Below are 24,623 nucleotides of genomic sequence, written 5' to 3'. Positions count from 1 at the left end.
AAGAAAAAAAAGCTGCACAGCTGGTCTTTGTCTCCTCGATTCGGGTAAACCAACAAAAGCATCCATCTGGATTCCAGGCACACATGTGCTCCTCTTCGCACAGTGCCAGCAGATTGACGCGCATTAGGGACCGGGCTCCCTCTGCATACACAAGTTGTTTTGGTGCTCCTGTTTTTTTAAACTCAACATGAATCGTTGCTTTTGTTCAGGTGGCCAAGGTTAAAGGTGCAATAATGAAACAAGGGCAGAAGAAAAGCAGCGATGCTTCTCACTGCATGATGAAACTGTCGGTTTGGTTTCAGGGTTCAGATCCTTGAAAGGACTTGAGTTTTAATGAGGTGTTTTCAAGGTTTGGAAAGTGCTTGATATTCAAACTGCACAGTTTTGTAATGTTGTATTAACAGCCTGAATTTGGAAAACATTATTTACAGTTGAAACAAAGACACTTTTCATCACAATACATTATTAATAAAGGTAATAAATTGTCATAAAACGGTAAACTAAAAGTGTTTGTCTTTATCTCCAAAATGCGCTGCTGGAAAAGTTTGAAAACATACAAAGGAAAAACCTGAAAATGATATGAACCCTGCAAGGCAAAATATAAATCTGAATCTTTGACCTGGAAGTAGATTTAACCAGAGGTCTGGATGGTCTGGAGTTGGATCAGTGACTGTGAAATGACACAAACGCCTCCAGATTTCTCCAGTAGTTCATAATAGAGCCGTCATCTTCTGCAGATTCAGTGCATTCAGTAAACTCACTTTCTGGCTCGCTTGCCTCTTAAGCTTCTATTAGTGCGACTTTTCTCTTCCCTTTCTTCTCCAACACGACTGAAAAATAAAATTAGTAATGGCGCCGGGTGCCGCGGTCCAGAAATCAATGGATGTCATTTTAATTTCCTCATTTGTTCTCATTTACGGTGAGTCACCTGAGACTGCCGGCTTGATTGAAATGTGATCTCACTAAAGCCACCAGCGTCTTGTAATGCTCCAACAGCTGCAATATTGTCTCTGCCTATGTAATTCTCTCACACTTAATGTAATAGCAGCGCGGGCCCCAGCCCAAAAAAGTATGAATTGCATTTAATTTAGCACACCACTTACCTCACTTCTGTGGTAGATCCAATAAGCCTGCTCAATGAGGCGCTGCCCATTATTGCAGTGATGCAACACTTGCCATGTGGCGCTGCGATGGGACAGGCTGCTCTGCTGAGCTCACAGCCACACTTGATAAACTCTCTCTGCCTCAGGAAGAAATCCTCTGCTCACCCCGTCTTAGAGGATGTTCGCCCTGCAGCAGACACCGTCTGATTTGTTTAAACACCTGACGGGGCGCTAACTGTTAGCTTTAAAACCACATGCCTCAGAGGCGTCCTCCGTCCGATTTCATGTTGCCGTTTGTGAACATTTTGTAGAAGATCCCCTCCGTGAATTTTTAAACATGATCAGGTTTGCAACACAACAGCAAAGAGAGAAAAGGCCGAGCTGCTGAACAACAAAACAAAAGAACAAAGTGTAGTTGGCTCCTCGCTTTCATGAACTCATCATTTCTCCTCTGTCAAGAGGCGTCAGGTTTATTTTTTATTCAATTGAATTTTGTTTGTTTTGCCTTTTTCTTCTATGAAGTAGATTTTGACAAATTTGCTCTAAATATTTAAATTTAATGTATTGAAGGTGTCTGATTCTTAAAATCGTTGTCTTTCCAAGTTAGAAAACAAAAATTATCCAATAAAATTTCCATGCATGGCGACAGGTGGGTTTTTTTCTGAACACATTTCTGACTTGATTCTTAGAAAAAAATATTTATTTCTTCCAAAAATAGACAAAATAATAACTGAAAAGTTCTTACAACTTAGACGTAAAAGAGAGTTTACGTAATCTGATCCTTCAAGTTCAAAAAGTCTCAGTCTGTATCTACGGTGCACATTTATATCATTTTTGAATTGCAGAAGTCAGTCCAGGGGCCACAAATGGCCCTCGGGCCACAGGTTGGACTCCCCTGGTCTAAAAGTTACTAAAGTAATCACATTTGAAAATATAATAATTAAAGATTTAGCTTTCAGACTAGCTTAAGTACATGCTAACTGCTTAAAAAACCTAAACTGATCAAGTTTAAGTAAGTTTTCTGAATCATGCAGTCTTAAAGTCTACAAAGCGCCAAATAAAATGTTTGTAAAGTTCAAAATTTGAAGAAAACAAATAAAATATCTATCATTTTGTAACATTTCTGTGAATCATGGTGTATTAAACTAGTTTCAGAAAGTCATTTTATGTATTTTCTAAGCTTTTTTCTTATTTTTGTAGTAATGTTTAAATAGATTTTTGTAATGAGCGGATAATTAATCCCTCTTTCCCAAGATGTCTGCATAATGCTGCAGAAGCGACACTGCAGCCTCTGCTCTAGTCGCTAACGCTAACAGGCTTTGGCCAAACATCCAGTCTGATCTGACAAAGTGAGCAATTGTTGCAGAAATGCTTCCAGTCTTTTGATTTAATCAGGTCTGCCTCCAAACAGAAAAGGTCTGAATGAGTAAGTAAGCAAAGGGAAGTGCCAAGCTGCTCTTTTTGGTGATTTTCCTCCTACATGCCCATTTGTTTCTGGGGCAGTAGCTGTCCCCGGCCCAGAGGGGCTTTTAATTTAGCCTCTGGCATAAAGGTGTGCAGAGAGGGGTAATAAAGGTGACATACATAGAAGAGACATTTACTTAAATGCCACAGACTGTCATGGGGCACACAAATATGAGCCTCCTGCCTCAGCCTTGTAGGAAGTGGAAATATATTTTGTCATGGGGTCGGCTTCTCATTCATGCCTCATTTTACCTTCAGCGTGTGACTTTCAAGAATTAGGCAGTGGCATTTTTATGTTCAGCCCAAAAGCCATTTACTCTCAGTCATTATTGTTGCACTTCTCTGGAACGTTTAAATTCAAAGTTACGGTTTAACCAAAACACACAGACTTATCATTAAAACGGACGATTTCCTCACCCACGAATTTGATCTTAGACTTGTGCTGCTGCAGAAAACACCCACAGATAAACACTGAGCATTTAAATGAAGGACAAGCAGTGATACTCAAGAAACCATTGATAAATAGTAGATGACATTTTTGGTAACTCAGTTGCTAATTAGCAAATTTTAACAGCCTACAAAACATTTTACATGTTATAATGAATAATTGTGATAAATAAAGTAGCTTTCTTAATTACATGACTATAATTATTGGCAGGGATGTTAAAAATGATTTAATAAAAAAATACTTTTGTATAGTCTACAAGAAAACGTTGTGACCAAAGTTTGCAGTAGTTGTGTTGGTAGCGAATCATGTAGGACAGGTGTCAAACTGAAGGCTTGGGGGCCAAATCTGGCCCCCTCTAGCTTCTTATGTGGCCCTCTACACTACAAATTACATCAATAAGTCCTTCCAGCTTTTCATAAATAAGCAGAATTCACACAAAATCAACAAATCTCCACATTTTTTTGCAAATTTTTCCCAAATTTGGTTAATAATCATTGAGTTTAATTGATTGCTAAGTTATAGTCTGTAGTTGATACAGTGAGTAATAAAAAGTCACATTTAACATCATACATTAGCGCAAATATTGTAAAAATTCCTTACAAACATTTTTAAATCTGCAATTGTGATTGCAAAAATGTCTAAAACCATCATAAAATTGTAGAGGAACAGCGACTTATTAATATTTTAACAGTTTAATTGGTTTTATCAATAAATTCTGGCACAACCAGACTATAAAGTACATTCAGATTTTTGATGCGGCCCAAAATAAAACTGAGTTTGACCCCCTGATTGAGGATTTAAATCTGTTTCCATGGTAGCAGCTCTGTAAACTTTGCGCCACAATGAGGTAGACGTCTCTTTAAATAAAACCATGTTGTTGAGATGAAAATACTAAATATATTCTGGATAAACTTCAAGTGTTTACAATAAACCCAAAGCAGTATTTTGAAAAAGATTTATTTATGGTAAGTGCGATCATGTTGGATGTTAGCATTAGCATAGCTGAGCATGATTTAGTTTTTGATCAATCCTGCATCAATGTTTTTTTTTATGTACCTGTGCATCGCTGTACAATGATTTTTATATTTGTGTAGGATATTAATTTAAATTATTAATGTTCAGTGGTTTTCGTAAACACTGCTTTCACCATCAGTAACCTTGAGTTGATTCACGTTTTGCATTCAGGTTGTATGCTTGTCCTGCTGGGTTTACTTTCCAGACCCTCAGTTTGGATGTGATTTATTAGTGGATAAAGTTAAATCTTGCCATGAGTGCTGGAGACATTGTGATGAAAGAAAATAAAGAGAACAGCTGAAAACGTGGCTAATCCATAAATGATATTACTTTATTCAGTAGGAGCACAATTACACGTTTTCCTTACACCCTGCAGCTCCGTATAGAACATTTTGTCGTGTTGCAAGAATGCGGTACAGTTTATCTAAGTATATACTTAGATAAATTGTTTTCAGCCAGTTTGTTTCCGGCGTACAAAATTATAGCTGCTTATGTGTCCTTGGGGGACAATTATTGCTCAACCCTGTTCAGGACCAGACTGAGGGTCAAGAGAGAACGAGTTGTGGTCCTTAAGCAAACTACGAAATCTAATTTTAAAATGATTGCAAGTAGAAAAACTTGGTTTGTCACACAAAATCACAAACTGGTTGAATGGTTCTACTTTATTGAGAGTATTTGTGTGCTTAAGAAAATTTACGAGTGGCTGCTCTGCACAGGGAACAATAATTCAGAAGCTGCTGTATTAATTTAAAATCCATAGGGTCACAATCTGATGACTCACAGGTTGAGTCACTGCAAAAACAGTAAATCTTACCAAGTGTTTTTTGTCTACTTTGCAGAGAAAATACTTATTACACTTGAAATAAGACAAAACTAACTCACAAAACTAACTTTTTAGAAAGATAAAAACGCTTGTTTTAGCCCTTTATAGTCCGAACTTGTCAGCGATGAATTTGCAGTCCTGTAATTCTGCCACAACAAATTCCAACGTTGCGCTTTCCAGCCAATATCGGGTTATTACGGTAATTTCTCTCCCGCCGTAGAGGGGAGTGAAATTAATCTGAGACCTTTTTTTTAATAGACGTAAGTTACAAAAATTACTGCTAGATATTAAAAGTTCCAGTTGTTGTGGATAAATGGGCAAATATATATTTACTCAACGGACATGTAAAGAACTTTGTACCATTAAAATAAGCAAAAATATCCAGGCGGAGATTTGAAACTTAGGATTGAAAGGGTTAAGTAAGTAAATAACTGCTTATTACTGATGAAAATGTGCTTGTTCCATTGGCAGATTATTTCACTAAAAACATTGTTATAAGTGAAATAATCTGCCAATAGAGCTCGTACTTTTTCATAAATATTAAGAAATTATTGACTTAAAACAAGCTACTTTTGAGTTAGTTTTGTTTTATCGCACGTCTACTAAGATATTTGGTCCATGAACTACACAAAAAATTCTTGGTAAGAGTTTGTGTTTTTGCTGTGACCGTAACTTGTGCGTCACCAGATTGCGACGCCACGAATTTTAAATTAATACAGGAATTTTTGAAGAAGAAGTGACCAAAACTACTTGGTAACATTTTGTATTATTGCAGTGTAGAAGTAATCTATTCGGATGTGTGTAAAAGTCTGGTCAACAAAAAGTTAGTGATTCAGATTAAAACTATAAGTTTCTGCTGGTAACTTTCCAAATTTGGCTCTGCCACGGTTGGCAGCAGCGGCTGTGCTAACAGGAATCAATGTCCAGTCCAGTTTTTCAGACAAAGACGCCTTTAAGGTGGCGGTCACACCTCAGCAGAGGTGAAGCCCAGAGAAACTCTGCTGCAACATCAGTTAACTTCTCAGCCTTTCTTCCTCCTCCGTCCTCCGGCAAAAAAGAAAAGAAAAACAGCATTTATGTCTCATTTTTCTCCCATCGGTTTGTCTGCTTTGCCTCGCCTGGGCTGTGTCCCTCGGCGCTGCAGCAGAGAACAATAAACAGTTTGCAGCTGATTGATAAAACATCTAGTCTGTTGCGCTCATTGACAAACTTGGGCCTCCCAGCGATCTCTTCTATCTCTTTCTACTTGTGCTGTTTGACCGTTTCTCGCCTTTAAAGTTGATGAAGTTCCCAGGTGTCACTGAACTCTACAGCCTGGAGCAGAGATTTAAGGATAATTTAGCAACAAAAAAACATTTTTTGTGTTCTTTTTTACCCTTTTCTTTGAATACCCCATTTATTTCATTTTTAAAGCACATTTCAGCAACGAGGAAGTTCAGAATACATCATAAAAACACAACAAATCAATAATTGAAACAACTTTTTTCCAATTGCCGTCATTACACATCAAAATGTTGGTCAATGTTTCATTTATAATGGTTCAAAAGCAAATCTAAACGGGTGAGAGTTTAACTTATAAAAATAGAAATATTCTCCATGTTGACTTTCATTCTAAACTCAAATATAAACATTCATTTTGTGGTAGGAAAACCATCAATGTCATTTTAAATCAATGACATGTATGATTTTGTAAAGAATTAATTTATCAAATACTTAATAGGCTGCAACAACATTTATATTTCTATAATTATTTCTAAATATCTATAATTCTTAGACATTTCAATTATTTTGCTTTGATATTTTTTTATGTGACTTTCGTGTTTAAGAAAGTCTAAATATTCAGTATTAAAATCTACTTCCTGGTTTTAGTCAGAATGCCAGCAGCAGCATTCTGATTGATTTTTTTAAGATGATGAAATAATACTTTATTGATCCTGAAAGAGGTGAAACTTTGTTTGTCCCATCATAGCACACAATAAAAATGTAAAATGAGTGAGTAATAAATAAAGTAATAATAATAAACATACGACAATAAATGTTAGTAATTTTAATAAGTTTATTCAGGCCGTTTCTCTGGATCTTCCTGTAATCCTGGAAATGTTCTTCAGCTGATAGAAGGCCAACTTTGTAACCGTCTTTATGTGGCTCTGAAGGTTCAGGTCAGATTGTTAGTTTCCAGCTGTCATAGTTGTGTGCTTATTCTAGATCGTTCAAAGATAATCTACAGTTTTCTCTAAATGAAGTGTTTCAAAGAAAGTGTTCCCTGGTTTGTCGTCTTGATTAGCCATGTTTCTCTTTTGATGCAGCTTGTCTGCTAGCGCTGTTACTGCTTTAACCAGTCATGCAGAACATCTGAAAGCAGGGCTGAATTAGCTTACTGTATGCTTCCCCCCGACGTAAAGCCATAAATATTAATGAACCACTTCAGAAAAGTGTGTGTTTTTTCCGGCAAACATGCGGCGACTGAAACTCCTCTGACCCTCAGGAGCTCCTGGCCTCCAGTGTATCATCAAAGTGGGCCGTAGATGAGAGCGATGGCATATTGACTAAAAACGGGCCACCCACTGAATGGCTAATCAACCTGAGGGCAAAACAGCCTGGTGTTGAGAAGAATGCTGAACATTTCAGGGATTTATCTCAAATAAGCCTCATGGACGTGGAGAATTAAGAGTTTGATTTGGTGGAAATAACGAGGTAATTTTGAAGTTTAATCCTGTTCTGAGTTCAGTCCGGTCCTTTTATGTCGGCGTTATGGACTCTAATGGAACAAGACGTAGCTCAGGTTTCCCCTGAGGCAGACATGTTCTGAAACTTTGACACCAACTCAGTGTGCCACAATAGGTTGACATTTTTTATAAAAACACAAAAATGTACCTAGTAGGTTCAAGTGGAAATATCTTAGTAAATTTTCAACAAGAAATATGATTTAGTTTTAAGTTAGTAATAACTAAATATTTATGAAAAAGTACTCTCTCAGATTATTTAACTTGTAACAAAACATTTTTACAACGTGTTTAGTGAAATAATCTGCCAATGAAACTAGTACTTTTTCAACAATATTAAGGTTTTATTGACTTTAAACAAACTCATATTTCTTGCTGAGAAATTACTTGTAAACTAGTTTTGTTCTACTAAGATTTTGCACTAGAAACTGGACCAAACATATTTGGTAATATTGCCTCAAAAGTTGGTTTTCATGCATTTTTGGCCGTTTTAACCAGATATCATACTATTTCCATGTCAAGTAGAAACTTTTAACTTTAGGAAACCTTTTATAGGATACTAGCAAAAGCAGATTATAAAGTAATTTTATGAAAGCTGTTTGTTCTGCACACCCAAACTCAATAAAAACAGTTGTCATTGGATGTAATTTTTTATAAAACCAAGAGATTCGCAAGAATAAAACCAAGAGATGGTATAAAATCCCTGTTAAACCTCTTCCAAGCCATCAATTAATTTTGTCTTAGTCATAATATTTTCAGTCAAAACAGAAAAAGCTTTCTAATTTCCATGTAGCTTTCCTCAACACGTTCACCTAATTGTTGGCTCACTCACTTTCAAACGAGAGCTTGCAATTTTCCTTTCTTCTGCTGTCAGTGGAAATCACTGCTTGTGTCCTTCAATATTTCTTCACTTACTTTTTCTTGACATAAATCACAATCAGGAAAGGAGTATAAATACTTATTTATATAAATAAAAGCTGGCTTGGTACCAGAGCTAATCAAGAAAGCAAAACTTTCAGTGGTTTTTCAGAAGATTTCACAACTTCTAGCCTATTCGCATGTAAAGGAAAACAAATTCTGGAGCTTTTGAAATCAGTCCAAGTGACTTGTCACTTTTAAAATAAGATTACCGTGTTTGTTCAAGTTTGTGGGAACGACTTTAAGCCTCACATTATCTCCACCAATCGTCTGAAGTTTGAAGGATATGACTAATACATGAAGAATTCATTTAGCTTGCCAGATTCCTTTTGGATGCGTCCAGCCTGTTGCCGGTTTGCTCTTTTGAAGTCTCTCAGCTTGGCAGTGTCTCATTAACGCGGCTCCTTCAGCGAGGCGCGCTGACGCCTGTGGACGATACTGGAGAACAGCTGCTTTTGAAATCAATGGTTTTGATCAGAGATTAGCTCATTTTCAACCTGGTGAAGCTTCATTCTGCTCTAATGTTTGGGTTCTTCCTGCTTTCTTACTATGAGATGGTTTCAGAATCACAAAATAAGAGATTCTTTGATTAAAAAGCTGAATAGGCCATTTTAAAAACATCAGAAAAGGGAATTTGTTCTTCAGATTTGACTTGGACTTGTGTCTCATTGGTGAGTGAAAGGAAGCTACAGATTGCAGCTTTTACTTTGAAAGGATAACCTTGATTATTAGGTGATATGTTTTGGATTATTATGGGATGTTTATGACTCATAATCTGTTCATGTTAGCCGCCACTTCATAATAACAAACCCCATATTAAACGGATCATTTAGGGAACAAATTACATGTAGCTTAGCTGCTAAGCTAGCTGCAATATTATGAGTAGAGTTGGGTAGTAAAAGTAAAAAGAAATACTTTTAGGAGTATTTTTACTACGCTCTACTTTCTGCTTTAACTTCAGTAATTTTATTATGAAATATCTCTACTATTACTTGAGTAATATTTTCTTCCCACTGAATGAAAAACAAACATGTTTTAATCAGTTTTTTTATTGATTTGGAAAATTTTTCTTTGTTGATTTTGTCATTTTTTGTTACTTATATGAATTATTGTCATTTTAAAATACCAAACTTTCCACCTACCTTTATATTTTTGGTCTGTCTGATGATGTAATTTTTAAATATTAAATGATTGATAATTTGATCATTTACTCAGTATTTTTACCAAATACATTTTTATTCCAGTAATTTCTTGGATGGCTACTTTTTACTCTTCAGTAAAATATTTGGGTACTTTACCCACCTCTGATTATGAATTACTTCCTGCCGGAAAGATCAAAATAAAAGCACTTCCTGTTTTGTTTATTCTGAAACACTCATTTATTTACTTATCTTTACTATTTATAATTGAGAATAAAAGCTTTAAATGTTGATTTAATATTGTTTCCCAATCATATAAAAATTATCATGACTTTTAATCTAACTAAATATTTAGAGATTACACGATTATTTCAATTTGTAAGTTACACACAGTCACTCAAATTTAGGAAAACATAACACCTCTTTGCAAGTGTCAAGCATTAGGATTGATTTTGCAGTCACATTATTAGTAATTATTTTAATTCTAATAAATTTCTCATCAAAAGTGCAAAGTTTTATTTGATTTTGTGGTTGTCGTTTAGCTTAACTTTTAAAAAACACTCAATCACTTCAGGTTAGATGGTTATAAAACACAAAACAAAATTAAATTTCCAGTGCAATTACATCCTACTTACCCTAATGTGTTGTAATGGGTTGCTGTGAACCGAGATGCATTATTTTTATAATAACAACCGATAGCAGCTTTCTCACCGACACCTGGCATTATTAAGCCTTTGCTTTGTGCCGATTCCCTCACACTGTAATCAGATTTCATTATGCATATTGTGTAAGAGAAGCTGCAGTTCCGGTTGATAAATATTCCCGTCCTGAAGCTGCAGTCTGAGCTTTACTCACGGCTCCGTTTCAGAGGAAAGGGATTGTTTCTGCCTTCTAGGAACAAAATGGAGGGAGGAGTTTGGTGACTTTTAGCATTTAAGAATATGAACAAAAGGAAGAAATTTGTGTTTTTGTTTTTCAGGTTTGCTTGAAAACAAATTAAAGCAACAATTTTGCCTTTTTTAATTACTTTTAGGCACATTGAGTTTTTTTAAAGTTAACAGCCTCACTTTTTATAGTTGCCTCTGAAAAATAATTAATTTTGGTCTAAATTATAACAATTTGTTACTTCTATTTATTCTGCCACTGTAACCTAATGATTCTTTTTATTTTATGTTTTTATTACGTAAAACATTTTGTTGCTGAAATGTGTTGTACTAATCAGTTTGACTTTATGACATTTTTGTTTGAATGCCAAAGTTGATTTTAATATTTTTATAATAAATACTGAAAACCATTGAATATTTAGACTTTCTTAAACACGAGAGCCACATTTTTAAAAAAGTGAAATTATTGAATTGTTTAAAAATTATGAGACTTTTTGTTGCTGCAGATGTTGGAGCCTATTTAGTATTTGACTAATTATTTGCAAAATAATTCTTAATATATACAAATGGTCGAATATCTTCCTGTTTATTTTTTTATTTAAGGTTTCCTGTTGTGATTAAGAAGAAAAGGCAGCTGTAAAAAACAGTTTTTCTACCACAAAATTAACGTTTATATTTGAATTTTGAATGAAGTAAACCAGGTTATTTTTATAAGTAAAGTTAAACTCTTTTTGAATCCAGAACCTCCTCAGAAACTACTCTGACATTCTTTATTTCATTTTTTTAAAGCTAAATATGAAGAGATCGTAGCCATGACAGTAGCTTTGTTTAGTTTTTCAGCCCTCTGATAAAAAAGAAACCAAAAAACTTTGGTTGAATTGCTTCTCCAGCTGTAGTTGCTCCAGCGTCGGCCATTTTTCTGCACGTCATAATCATCCCCAAACTGGAGAGAGTAAACATCCAGAGCGCCACTAAGCTGCTCCAAACACGCTTAATCACTTCTTGAGATTGGGAAGGGTGGCAGCACTGGGAGTAGTGGGAGCAGAGGCACAGCGTAAATATGTGCTGGAGAAATGGGTTGATTTGCTTCATTTACATTCAAGCGCCATGAAGTTGTCGTTCCCTTGTCAGCGCGACGGGGAATAAAGATGAGAGCGAGGTTGCTCTCCTTCTGTTGGTTGATAAAACGACAGGCGGCAGGTGACAGGGACTCCCTGCGTGTTGCTGACAGCTCTCACCCAGCGCCGTTGATAAAGTCATCAGGGCCTTTGCTGTAACAATGCTGCTGTTTGCAGATTAGTGAGACACGCTGTATTTACAGTATGTGGCTCGTCTAGCAGGAAAGTCGCTTCTACTCCCATAAAATACATGTCACCGAAAGATGGATAATTATTTCCTGCATCATATAGACCGTCACAGTGTGACGTCACGTCCCCTGCTTCCTGCTAGAGGGCAAAAAGCTGCTCGCTAACAATGACTAGCATTGGTTTTAGCTGTTAAGTTATCGATATAATGCGTGATTTATAAAAGAAAAAGGAAGGCAGTGTTTGCTACTAATATTCAACACTGTAATAACTAAACAGCAAGGTTAGGGAAAAGTTTTAATTAAGAAAAAAAAACAGTGCAACAGATCATCAGTGGAATTGCACTGTTAGATTAACTAATAGCATCGGTAGCTAATGTACCACTGATGTGTTAGATTAGCTAATTGCAGCAGTAGCTAATCTACCACAGCGATCACTTATTAATAATCGCAACATAAACATCAAGCCTAAAAATATGAAACTGTAACGGACTGAATGTTTTGTTCTTTGTGTGGGAGTGTTTTTGTTCTTTGGTGTTGAATCCTGAGGCATATTGTGGCGTTGTTGTAAGTTGCTATGGCAACAAGTTTGTGTGTAGCGTAGCCGACACAGATAGCGAGGGAAAAAAGTGGTTTTGAGTTGTTTTTCAACAGTTTTTCTGTGTTATTTTTCCCTTTGCTGCACTGAATTAATAATCCCTACATCTACAGGTTCCATTTAGTTAACGGGATTGACTTTCAAGAAGTAATTATTAATGCCATCAATCTGGGAAGGATTAATAGGGCAATTTCCAAACCATTTAAAGTCGTCATTTTACATTGAGTAAGATTATTAACAAGAGGAAAACTTTGAAGATTTTAAATGTATACTCTCAAATTTATTGTACTTGTGATGTTGAGAAATTGCAACAAAAAAAAACCACAAGCTCCTTTTCAGACTGAGTTTGTTTAACTTTCTTGATAGTTTAATTAAAAAACAAAGTTTAAAGACGGAATGACTTAATAATTCAGAAATTTGCCTGTGTGTCGCACTTTCTCAAAGGGACATTCACGTCACAAAGTGCTTTTTTTTTTATCGGAAATCATTTTATCTCCTTGCCGTCTTCATTTACTGTCACTCAGTGGTGATTTTTACACCTCTGAATTATTCTGCAAAGTCTTAGTTGTGTGTTTATTCCACAACAATTCAAATAAACCTCGTAGATTCTGAGATGTAAGGAATTCCTCAAGGCTATGTCTTTGGTCACAATAATCTTTTATTATTTATTCTGCCAATTGAGCCATTCTTTAACCAGAGAAATGTTCCTTTCCATCTCTTTAAAGTAGCAGTGTCAGTATAAAAATCATTGTCTCAAAGGTAAAAATGAATTGGTGGTTTTTCTTTTCTCTCTATGCAACTTGGAAAGAAAATAACATTCATGCTGCTTGTCCTTCAAACTCCTAATCTAATAACCACACAAGTGTCTCTATTGAGCCACAGAAATCGGCCGGACGTGATCAGCTGCCTGAGCTCAGGCCTTATGAATCAGACAGGAAGCAAAGACTCTCCGTTTTCCTCTGATTCGAACACGTTTCTGTCTTGTCTCCGTTCGAGTGGATTTAGTCGAGCATTTCAGAAGCAGAAAACAACATAATCGTTTCACATCCCTGTGTGTTTTCACCAAAGCTGGGTCAAAATGTCAACGGGAATCCCAGTGGGAATTACAAACATCCATAGCATTTCCAGGAAGTCCCAACAGTTTGCTAACAATGCCAGTTTCTTGCATATGTATTCAGAAGGCTTCATGGAAACTGACATTTCATGCAGAACGATTAGTTTTCATCCCCTCAGCAGAATGTGTGACTCCTTGTTTCTGTTTGTGTGCAGTTCCTCCGTCGTTATCGGTCTTCCAGCAGTCCTTCAACGCCACAGCCGACTACCAGGAATCAGTCACCTTTACTTGCATCACTTCTGGATCTCCTGATCCTCTGGTCACATGGCACAGGTAATCCTTTTTATACATAAGTTTTTTTATGAAATAAACCTTGTGTCAAAAGTTATTGTCAAAAAATTAAGATTTCCAAAGGTATCGAGAAGCTTTGCTTCAAAATAAGCATTTTTGTGGTTGTTGCGTTATTTCGTCACAATAACAAAATGACGATAAATTGTCCCAGAACTTTTCACGATAAACGATAATACTTTTCTTTTAAGAGGATTTTTAAGTAATGGCAAGAACAGATTCTCAAAGATAAATTAACTTTAAATTCTAGTGAATATTTAACGCTGGAACGGGAAGATAATTTAAATATCCAACATAAATAAACAAAACAACAAATAAAATGAATTATGAAGTTTCTGTAAAGAAAATTGCCCTTCACAATAAAGCCAAAACACTAGAATGGAGATTTCTATCATTCAGCTTTGCTTGTGCCCCCACCAGGCTTAGCATTGTTAATTCATTAGCTTCTTTTTATGATCGCCCTTTTTAAAGACTTTATAGTTGGTGTTTAGGTATTAATCTCAGGTGATATTTTCTGCATGTCATTTAAAGTTCGTGAACTGGAAGCATACAGTTTCTACTATCACGCTTGTCTTTTACCCATAACTCACACACTAGATTCAGTACTCGTATATTCAGCTGCAGACAACAAAGATATCATGTTGCAGTTCCAATTAAGGATTCTGCAATCCGCCCTCACACATCACCTCCAACAGCTGCAGAAAAAGATCAAATGTCAAACAGCAGCGGTGCGAGAATTTGCACCAGAAGTAGTTGACACTCTGCTATCCGCTCTTCTCTCCAACATCCAGCAATTAGCTCGCTCCCACTCAGCAGACAATTGTGACAAGCTCTTTGCACCTGAGCATCTGTTGATATCACTTTATGGGGTTTCAATTGTAGGTCATATTGTTTTCACTACACCATCTTTTCTGTCTTTCTGCCTTTCGTCTAAACGGAGCACAGAGGCGGTGTTTTCTACGACTATTTTCATCGCTGCGAACTGTAAAGATGTCACAAATAGTTGTAACTGTGACACGCTTCGCTGCTCCGGCGGGTTTCTCTGCGACGTGTTTTACACAATGTACTGAGGTGAACAGAAATCGATGGTTCTCAGGAAGAAAACAGTCTAAAAATGAAGAAACTCACTGCAGGTGAGATTTAATTTGATGGAAATGGTTAAAATATTTTTTTTCCAGATTTTTAGGCACTAATAGCAAAGACGTAACAATCCTTTTAACAAATTCACCTTTTACCACATTAGAAAATCCAACCGTTACTTTGAGTAGACTGATTAAGTGCAAGAATTTGCAGGGTTTTAGCGCCTACGCTAGTAATAATTAGCAAGTAAAACCTCTTTTGTCAAAAGGACAACATTTAATCTTCTCTGGTTATATTTGAGCAAACATAATGTGATCTTTAACCATTTCTCTCATCCTCTTTCCATCTCATCAAGCATGTGTTCAGGATTCGAGTTTAAGAGTCATAACATCGAAGATTTGTTTATTTATTCAAATTTATTTAAGTCTCCTGATATGTCAATTAATCTTTCAAAATAATCCACTCCATTTAACGATTACGTAATAAGTTTTTACATGTTACATGGTAAAGTAATGGAGTAAAGTCCATTTTTACATTTGTGATGGTAGAACAGAACCAGTTTATCACTTGTAGATAAAATTAAATGTTAATTTTAGCAACTTTGCAACCAGAAAATGTTGCTCAATTTTCCCAACTTTGAGTTTGAAGATAGTTTTTATCTCCTTTTTTAATGAAATCTTGCGTTAATTACTGTACTTTTGGGAGTATTCACTTTTAACTTTTTAATATCCGCACAAACCTTTATTAACAGTTTGTACATCTCAAAAAAGGTCAAATCAGACAAAAAAAACACAAACAGAAATAGTGCAAGAATTCAAATACTTGTCATTTTAACAACAGGTCAAAAGGATTGAGGAGAAGATTAAATTTAATTTGTTTTGCGTTTAAATTACTATAATTTTTCAGCCTAAGAGTGCAAAGTGATGCCATTATTACGCTGCATATGTCATATTGTTCAACCAATTTAGAACATTTTCTCGAGAAGTAGATGAGTTAGGAAAACAAAGTTGTGCTCCGGATGTAGGGGTTGAATTTCTCCAGCGTTGAAGTTTGACAGAGAAATCGATCGTAAAAAAACACAAAAAGTTTGAATCTCTGGGTGAGACGCAACCTGAAGACTCCACAGCTGGAAACAACTCGACTTTGTACATCTGTTCAACTCAAACTCACTTTTTCTTTAAATTCAGGGTGTGGATCAGTAAAATGTAGGTTTAAATGATTAAAGTAACAGGGAATAGTGTTGACTGACGTGGTTATTTTAGAAAAAGCGATTGGAACAAGGTGCCTTTGAGCAAAAATACATCCTGATTAGCTTCTTGTTTTATCCACTCACCTGGATTTCTAATTAAAGAAGGTGAGCTACTGACTAGAAAGTGGCTCCCTGAGCTCATATTTTTTCTGTAAACTGCTGTTTTCCATAATTTTCTTAACTCTGATGCTCCAGTAGAGTATCCAGAAAACATATTCAAGTAAAAGTAGCACTACTTCAACACGTTTTTACTCAAGTAAAGGTAAATAGTAACCAGCCAAGAAATTACTCAAGTAAGAGTAAAAAAGTATTTGGTAAAAAGTACAGAGTATCTGATCAAATTATTATTCAATATTTCAAAATTACATCATAAGATGGACCAAAATATAAAGTACAGTGCAAATTTTGGTATTTTAAGAACCAAAATGACAATAATTTATGTAATTTACAAAAAATAAGAAAATCAGGCCAAAGAAACATTTTCCAAATCAATAAAAACTTAAGAAATTTTAACAAAAACTGCAGGTGTGTGTCTGGTGAACAAACATGTTTTAGTTAAAACATGTTTGTTCACATGTTTGGGTAGGAAATCCAGAAATTTTACTCAAGCAAGAGAAGAAATACTTCATTATAAAAATACTCAAGCAAAAGTAAAAAGTAAAAATACTCTTAAAAGTAACTTTTTTCCTAAAAAGCTCCTCAAGTAAAATTAACTCTGCCGTTAATGGATGACAGTCTTACTCAGTGACAGATGAATATTGCTGGTTTGAATCTGGTTGCCTTAGGCTATACAGCATAAAATGTGTCTTTTGGTTTTTATATTAATTTTTATACTCTAGTCTCTCCCATAAAATCTGACTTGTTAACTTCTACTGAAGAATAAAAGGCTCTGAAAAATATTTGGGCTCTGTCCTGTGGATATAATCACTCAGCGGCTTGTTTGACTGCCGCTAATCCAGGTACTACATATTCTGCTACGCATTAGTATTCCAGTAATCAAATAAAAACCATTTCAGCGGTAGATAATCAACAGACCCACTGACTGGAACAGTGGAGGTGTGTTTCCAGCCTGCAGGTCACTCACACACTTCACCAGCAAACAAAGAAAACGTCTTTGACGCCAACAACAAATCACAACCCAATTTAGTTTTTGCTTCTGATCTCACGCCTCCCAGCATATTCCAGCCTCACAACTGCATTTCCTGTCAGAGTGAGGCTTCACCTCGTCCGCTGTGCATCTTTGGTAATAGACTACCTGTCAGCAGTCAGTCAGTATAATGACATCCACTGCTGTGGTGCGTCTTGGACTGCCCACCGCTAAGATGACGCTTCTCTTCATTTCCTCTCCACCTCGTAAAGTTATTATTACTTTGCTTTGGTATTTCCTCCGCCGACTTTAAATGAGACTTTTCCTACAAGACGAGGAGGCTGGCTTTGTTTAGAGACATGTATAGCTCTATAAATATAGATTCAACTACACATGTAGGCAAGTTGTAGGCTTGTCCAGATGGAAATACATATTTGTTTAAATGCATACAGCTATGCTGAAAAAACTAAGATTACCCTCCTTTAATTTTTTAAGTTTATGACAAAATATTTTTAAAAATGTAACGGGAGAGGGTTTTTATGCAATTATTAAAATCTGAACTTGAGTACTGTTATTTAAGAAACAAAAATATGAAAGCTTTGTGCAAAAAACTAACCCATAATTCATCAGCTTATAGAACCACTTATTTTATATAGTTGGTTGAGTTCATCCAGGTTAGGATAATAAATCAATCAATAGATAAGACATTTGCTAGAATATTCAATAATTTCACTGAAATTATCCAGAAACGCACAGCATTCTGGGAAATGTAGGCAGAGGAAAGACTTTAGCTGCTCAACCTCATGGCTAGCTAAGCTACAATGGTGGAAACAACTAACTCTCTCGCTCCATGGTTACCTAGCAACTCACTCATTCTTTGGTTACCTAGCAACAACCTGCTGAGTAACTTGCGCAGTAGCAGTTTCACCACTGTGTCTTCTAATGCTGCGTTCACACCAAACGTGATCTGAGCGTCAGGCGCGTCTGGTTTCCATTCAAAGTCTATGTGGAGACGCGTCGAGGACCTTATTGAAGCATTTTGAGCGTTTGACGAGCTTTTGACGCTGGAGTTGGAAAATCTGAACTTTCGCCGCTCAATACGGAGCAGCAACCAATCAGAGAGTCTCCTCTATTAATGTAGTGACCTGTAGTTGGTGCCAGGAGATGCAGGTTCTGTTAGCAGGTCGTCCAAATGGGCTTGGTCAAGATGAAAACAGCGTTGATAGCGAACATTGTCAGCGCCCAGCTAGCTTGTGAAACTCACAAAACCTCTGAATTATCTCATAAATTCAAACCCACGTCCGATTGCCACATCTTGTCGATTTCAGTAAATAAAACCCAGACACACTCAATATTTCATCTGCCATTGTTCAAAGTAACTGGGAGAGGAAAAAAGGCAAGAGGCTCCTCCTTACACGCCTTTATCAGCTGTTGACGATGTTTGTTCAATAAAAACTGAACACAAAATGTTCAGCAAAGACATCTGAGGTACATCTGTGATTGCAGAAATGTTTCACCACATAATATTTTGGTGCAACTCAATTTCATTCTCCATACTACAGAGAGACTGGTGATGGAAAACAACGGCTCGTCCCGACGAGCTTCTAGAGCCATTTTGACAAATGCAAAATGTCAAATGCACAGGTGTTGAACTTGAAGCATTAGACATGTTTGTGACGTGTTTGGTGTGATTGCAGCATTACTGCTTAAAAGTAAAAAACAACAAACCGAAAAGGTCATAGCATCAGTTTGGCAGTAAGCCAGATATTTAAAACAAAAAACAAATCAATTATTATCAACATCGACTGAGAGGAAACACTTTTATTACGATACGTTTTTCAGCCATGTTGAAATAGTTTGTAGACATGTGGACAGAAGATGCTTCAGGAACGTCATTTATATCTTGTCCAAAAAAGTTGTGTGACTCAGTGACTCATTTGATGTTGTTTTGTCTAAATCTGCTCCAGAAATTTGACATTTTCCCCCCAATAAAATCCGTCTCTTACCCCTGTGGATTACACGGCTGGTTAAACAGCCACAAATAAACAAGCGGGGGAGGCAGCAAACCTGCTTCTCACCATTGTGCTTCTGCTTGGAAGCCTTAATATAGACATGGATCAATTTAGATGCTTGTTTTTTCCCCCTGATTAATTTTCCAACAGAGTCCAATGTAGAAAAGACATTAAGTCAGCACAGTTTCAGTGCATCAGGGGAGCGATTTTAGCAAGTGCTGCAGTCCAGAGGTAATTGTAGACAAATTTGAGAGAGGATATTTTTATTTTGTGAAGTGTGGAAGGTCTGAAGGTGTTAGTTTCTGTGTTTGTGCAGGAAGGGGCAGCAGCTGGAGCCTTCAGAGAAGTACATTTTCAGCCAGCTGGAGGGCGGACGCAGCATGCTGACCATCCGAAACATCCGGCAGGCCGACGGAGGAACGTTCTCCTGCAAGGCCTCCAACAAGGCCGGCTTCCAGGAGAGAGAACTTCTGCTCAAAGTGTTCGGTGAGAAAGTCAACAGTTATTGAATCTGAAATGTTTCCAAGTGTTAGAAACCAGTAAAAATCTTTCAGAAGGAGCAGATTGTCTCCTCAACATATTTATTACCAATTGAACTGAGATTTCATTAACCAAAAGAGTAGAATGGTTATTCAGAGTGTTAATAAAATAACAAGAACTAGTTTTAAATTTAGTTCATCTGGCTACAAATGAACTGATTCACTATCTAAAGATTCTGAATATATATATAATTTACAAAATGTTCAAATGGTTTTCAAAATATTTAGAACCAACATGTTCAACTAATTGTGAATCACTTTAAAGTTTATGAGATGAAAACTTTCTTTTAGTTTAAAGTTCTTAAAAATGTGAGTGCCACTCATTTAAACTCTAATATATTTTTCATAAATTAAGTTTTTTTTAAAACCCAGGAGGTTTAACTGCTTAAAGGTCATATTTTTGTGTTCCCTTTTTCTCAAATATTAGTGTAAACCTTTATATTTGTTGTACCAACATTAAGTGATTTTAAAAATATAGGAGTTTAAATCAAAATAGGCTGCATAAGGTCACTTTATTGTTATTTATTAATCAACCATACAGAATACAGAATAGAGTAATTCTATTTTCCTGTTCTGTTATCTGGTGTATCTCCAGCAAATCCAGATGTTATAGCGTTATCCATTACAGTGAGGAGTGTTTTATGTCCATCCATAAAGTTTTATGGTGAGGACGCTCACAATCTTCTTTTATCCTAAAACAGTTTTTCAAAACCGTCAGAGTCCAAACATGCCCGCCAGCCCACACCACCACCAACGGCTGCTGAAAAGAAATATCTCATTTATCGCTTCATATTTCGACCACTTCGCATAAATAAAAAAAAATTCAATTTCTAATTTCATGAACCTGCTGGCTATTTGCTCTGATATTCCTCTCGTAGAGGTATGTGGAGAAACGCTTGTTCGTCAAAATGCGCATTTTAATGGGGCAAAGCTAAGCAGCAGGGAGGAGCTCTCCTTTTTGACTGCACTGTAGGGAAATGCTGTTGTAAGTTAGTTTTATTACTCCTGACAGCAAAGGCGGAAAGAAAACGGGTCATTTACTGTAAATTAGACGAGATACTTGCAGGTGTGTTCGCCTTTTGTTCACCATCAGATAATCTGACACACCATACACAGTTAGATTAGTTTTTTAGCCCTTTCTGTGAATGTTTGAGTTCTCCTTATTCTTATTCCACATGTGTAGACATTAGCGCTGACATCTGGGCCCAGAGTTTCTTCTGAAGCAGCCCTTGAGCTGTAAATGAGAGCGTTCTGTCAGTCTTCAGGGATTATTCCAGCTCGTTTTGCTTTCAGGCTCCTGAGTCGTGTGTGTCTGTAAGAAACGAATCCACACAGTGAGGGAACATCTGCATGCATCTGCATGCTGCTGGCGTGTCTCGGTTAGACACGCCAGCAGCATGGCTTCAGGGATGTCTCAGTTCCCACCTCGACGTGGTCCATGCTGAAACTTACTAAAATATTATGCAGATTAAAAAAATTACATTAGCAACTTGTTAAACTTTTCTTCATGCTGCGAAAATTACCTGCAGGTTTAGATTGTTCCACTCCTAATGTGATTTATTTCACAACCAACTGAAATAAGACAAGACTTTGTGTTTTATTTTTATTTTGCTAAAGCTAAATGTTTTGTCTTTTTTTTCTCAACACCAACAGTTAGCCTAAAACTCAACATTTTACATGCTAACATATTAGCATGCTAGCATTAAGCGCAGTTTACTTAAATGTAGCAGCTGTATTTATTTCAAGAATTTTTTGCTTGTTTCTCTAGACATAAATGCCTTCCAGTTAAATGGGAATGGTAATGAGAATTAGCTCAAATCAACTTATTAATGTAAACAATGGGAAACTGAGAAGCTAGCTGCTAGCATTGCTAGGTTAAAGCAAGCTAAACTACATCAATTGCGAACATATTAATCAACTAATGAAAAATATTAAAATTCTATGCTGAATCAAATAAAATATTTGTTAGCGCCGTATTAACTTTGTCTCCAGGCTGAGCAAATTAAAATAAATTTGGATTGTTCAATTAGTAATATGTTTTATTTCACAACAAACTAAAATAAGACAAGATTTCATGGTTTTGTTTTATAATTTTGCTAAAGCTACACCTTTTGTCTTTCATTCTCAGCCTAAAACCAAAAGTTTCTCAAGCTAACATGTTAGCATGGTAGCATTAACTGAGTTTTACCCAAATACAGCAAGAACTGCAGGTTTATTTATTGCAGTGATTATTTCTTTTTTTCTAGAGATTAATGTGTTTCAGTTTAAAGTGAATGATAATGAGAATATTTAAAAATTAACTTGTTTTTAATGTAAAGCGGGAAATTGAGAAGCTATCCGTTAGATTTGTCAGGTTAACAGGTCTCTCTTGTAAATAAGACATCCTCAAAAAATTCTACTGTATAAATCAAGGTTTAATATTATTAATATTAGATTAAAACATTAATCTACATCAAATTTTAACAGGTTATCCAACTAGTGAAACTTATTTAAATTTTATGCTGATAAAAATAAAAATCTTATGTTAGCAACTTGCTAATTTTTTCTCCATGCTGAGAAAATTGCACGTAGATTTGCAGTTTGATTACTAATGATTACTACTGAAATAAGACATAAACTCTTTCATTTGCATGATTTTACTAAAGCTCCTTTTGTCTTATTTTCTCATGCTAGCATGCTAGTTAGTTCATTTGTCTTAGTGATGCACTTCTCTTTATACAGGTAGGTGTGTCTCTCTTATATTTATGTCCACTGGACTCAATTAGGAGTAAGATGCAGAAAGGAAGATGCACTACAGTTCAGTTTCAGGAGGAATTACAAAGGATCGGAATATTAAATGCACCGCAAGGATTTATTTTCTTCCTCCAGCAGCAATCAGGAGAAATTCATCATAGCGGCGTGGGAGATTTATCTCTGTAGACAAAATCTGAGTGTTCTGCCACTTTTTCTCTTACGGTTTCGCCAGTGGTGCGTGAAATACAATATCTGGTTTTCACATCACGACATTGTTCTCGCTTCTTTTTTTCCCTAATGAGTGGAAACATGACACACAATCCAAGGATCAGCATAAGACAAAAGAGCAAGGAAAGTAAACAACATCGGTTTTCAGCGGTTTTAAATAAACCGAAAAATGTAGATGATGTAGCAGAACAGGCCCAGCGGTAGCTTTTATCATTAAAGCCTGTTAGCTATTAGCGGTGGATCCAGGAGGGAGAATCTGTGCTGACATTTGTTTTATGGATCTGCTCGGCTAAAACAACAAATAACACGCATCAGGCCAATCCGATGCAGCAAGTTGAACATTTTTGCTTCCTGACGCCTGTCTGTGGGTGGGATAAGAGCTTTATGTAACATCAAAACTTCCAGCAGAGATGGTAAAAATAAAACTCATCTGAAAATAGGAGCTTTTTCCAGCTTTAATTGTGCAATTTTAAACACTCAAACTGTGTGTTTATGTTACTTTATTGTCGTTTTGACACATAAATAGCATTTTCTAGTGGCTTACATTATACATATGATAATGCAATGCCTGGCTTTTAACTGATATAATAAACTGTAATTATAGTGATAAAGAGAGTCGTAATCCAACCGGCTGGATGAAGACGCCTTCAACACTTTTTTCTGCTTTATGTCAGAAGATGGAAGCTAAAACATGCAATGAAAGGAGAGCAGTCTTTCAGTCGATCAAATTTAATGTCAGACTTTGATTGTTTCTGCTTTTTTTCCATCTAATGCATTTTATGTTTCAGTAATAACCAGTGATTCTGACATACTGGGCTTTAAAAGGTAAAAGCCTATTAAATATTGGAAATTAATATTTTTGACTAAAGTAGGATCTGCAAGGTTTAAAGCAGAAAGAAAAATTAAATATTTTTAGCAGACAAGATCTCAAGAGTATGGGGTTGTTTTAAAAAGATGTTTTGTTGAAATTATTCCAGCCTTTATTTATTTATTTCAGTCAGGGTTTAGTACATATTTAAAGTATAACATTATTACAGAAGCATTTAGACTGTAGCGGTTTTTTTATTTTATTTTATTTGCATTGATATATATATATATTCAGGATTAATCTAATCAGTCACCAAGTTTTTGTTTACCATTGATAAACACTTTTGCTTTATTATTAAAAATTATTTATCTTAAAATAAAATCAAATCTGAGTGGTCAAGCTAGATTTAAAAACATAAACGAATCTCTAGAAGCAACAGCTTTCTGTGGAAAAAATATACATAAAAAACGACAAAGAAAGCGAGTCTGGAAAACTGGGAGAGACAGAGACAAAAGATGTTCAAAAATTGGAAAACTTTAGTTTAATAATGTCAAAAAACATCTAACAAAGCGTCAAATTAAAATGCTAAATTGCTGACAAAGGCTGCTTAAATAGGGTGTAGTAACCTAAACTCTCCGCATGAGGGAGCTGCAGCAAAACAGAGGAACAAAAGGTGCAAAAACAAATAAAACAAATACATGTTTAGCTTAGCACAACCAATTATCAACTAAGGTCAACCTTAACAAATAAAGTTTCACCCTCCTTATTTTAAAAGTTGTTGGTTTCTGATGTAAAATGGCTTCAACAGATGGTCTTGGTTTGCAGAAACTATTCATTGTAATGTCTTTTGTTTGTTTAACTTTGTAATTTCCTGTTTTTGTTATGGAAAGCACCTTGAGCCAGTTTGCTGCTGAAATGTGCAACATAAATGAACTTGATTTGTTTGACTTTTTAACCAAAAGTCTCACATTCTTTACGATAATCCAGCAGAAACAACCAAAACTTTGAAGGTCGTTTAATTCTCGAACCTTCTCATCAAAATGCATCTCAGCTCTCTCTCATTTAGAC

General features: G+C 35.9%; 2 protein-coding genes across 5 annotated transcripts in view; both read left to right on the top strand.

Moving 5' to 3' along the window:
- Positions 1-24,623, top strand: part of LOC102228431 (NLR family CARD domain-containing protein 3-like) — a 971,185-nt gene that overhangs the window by 802,974 nt on the left and 143,588 nt on the right. The window lies entirely within an intron of this gene.
- The window catches only part of ncam2 (neural cell adhesion molecule 2), a 275,630-nt gene that overhangs the window by 208,848 nt on the left and 42,159 nt on the right, over positions 1-24,623 (top strand). For all 3 annotated transcript variants that reach the window (XM_005809636.3, XM_005809637.2, XM_023329359.1), the window contains exons 6-7: positions 13,687-13,804; positions 19,564-19,733. In XM_005809636.3, coding sequence (XP_005809693.2) covers positions 13,687-13,804; positions 19,564-19,733 — 288 coding nt within the window. The remainder of the gene's footprint in view (positions 1-13,686; positions 13,805-19,563; positions 19,734-24,623) is intronic.

The sequence above is a fragment of the Xiphophorus maculatus genome, chromosome 24 (genome assembly GCF_002775205.1).
Source record: "Xiphophorus maculatus strain JP 163 A chromosome 24, X_maculatus-5.0-male, whole genome shotgun sequence".
NCBI classification, from domain to species: domain Eukaryota; kingdom Metazoa; phylum Chordata; class Actinopteri; order Cyprinodontiformes; family Poeciliidae; genus Xiphophorus; species Xiphophorus maculatus.
The sequence above is the reverse complement of the archived record's forward strand: the minus strand, read 5'-3'. Positions and strand labels throughout refer to the sequence as shown.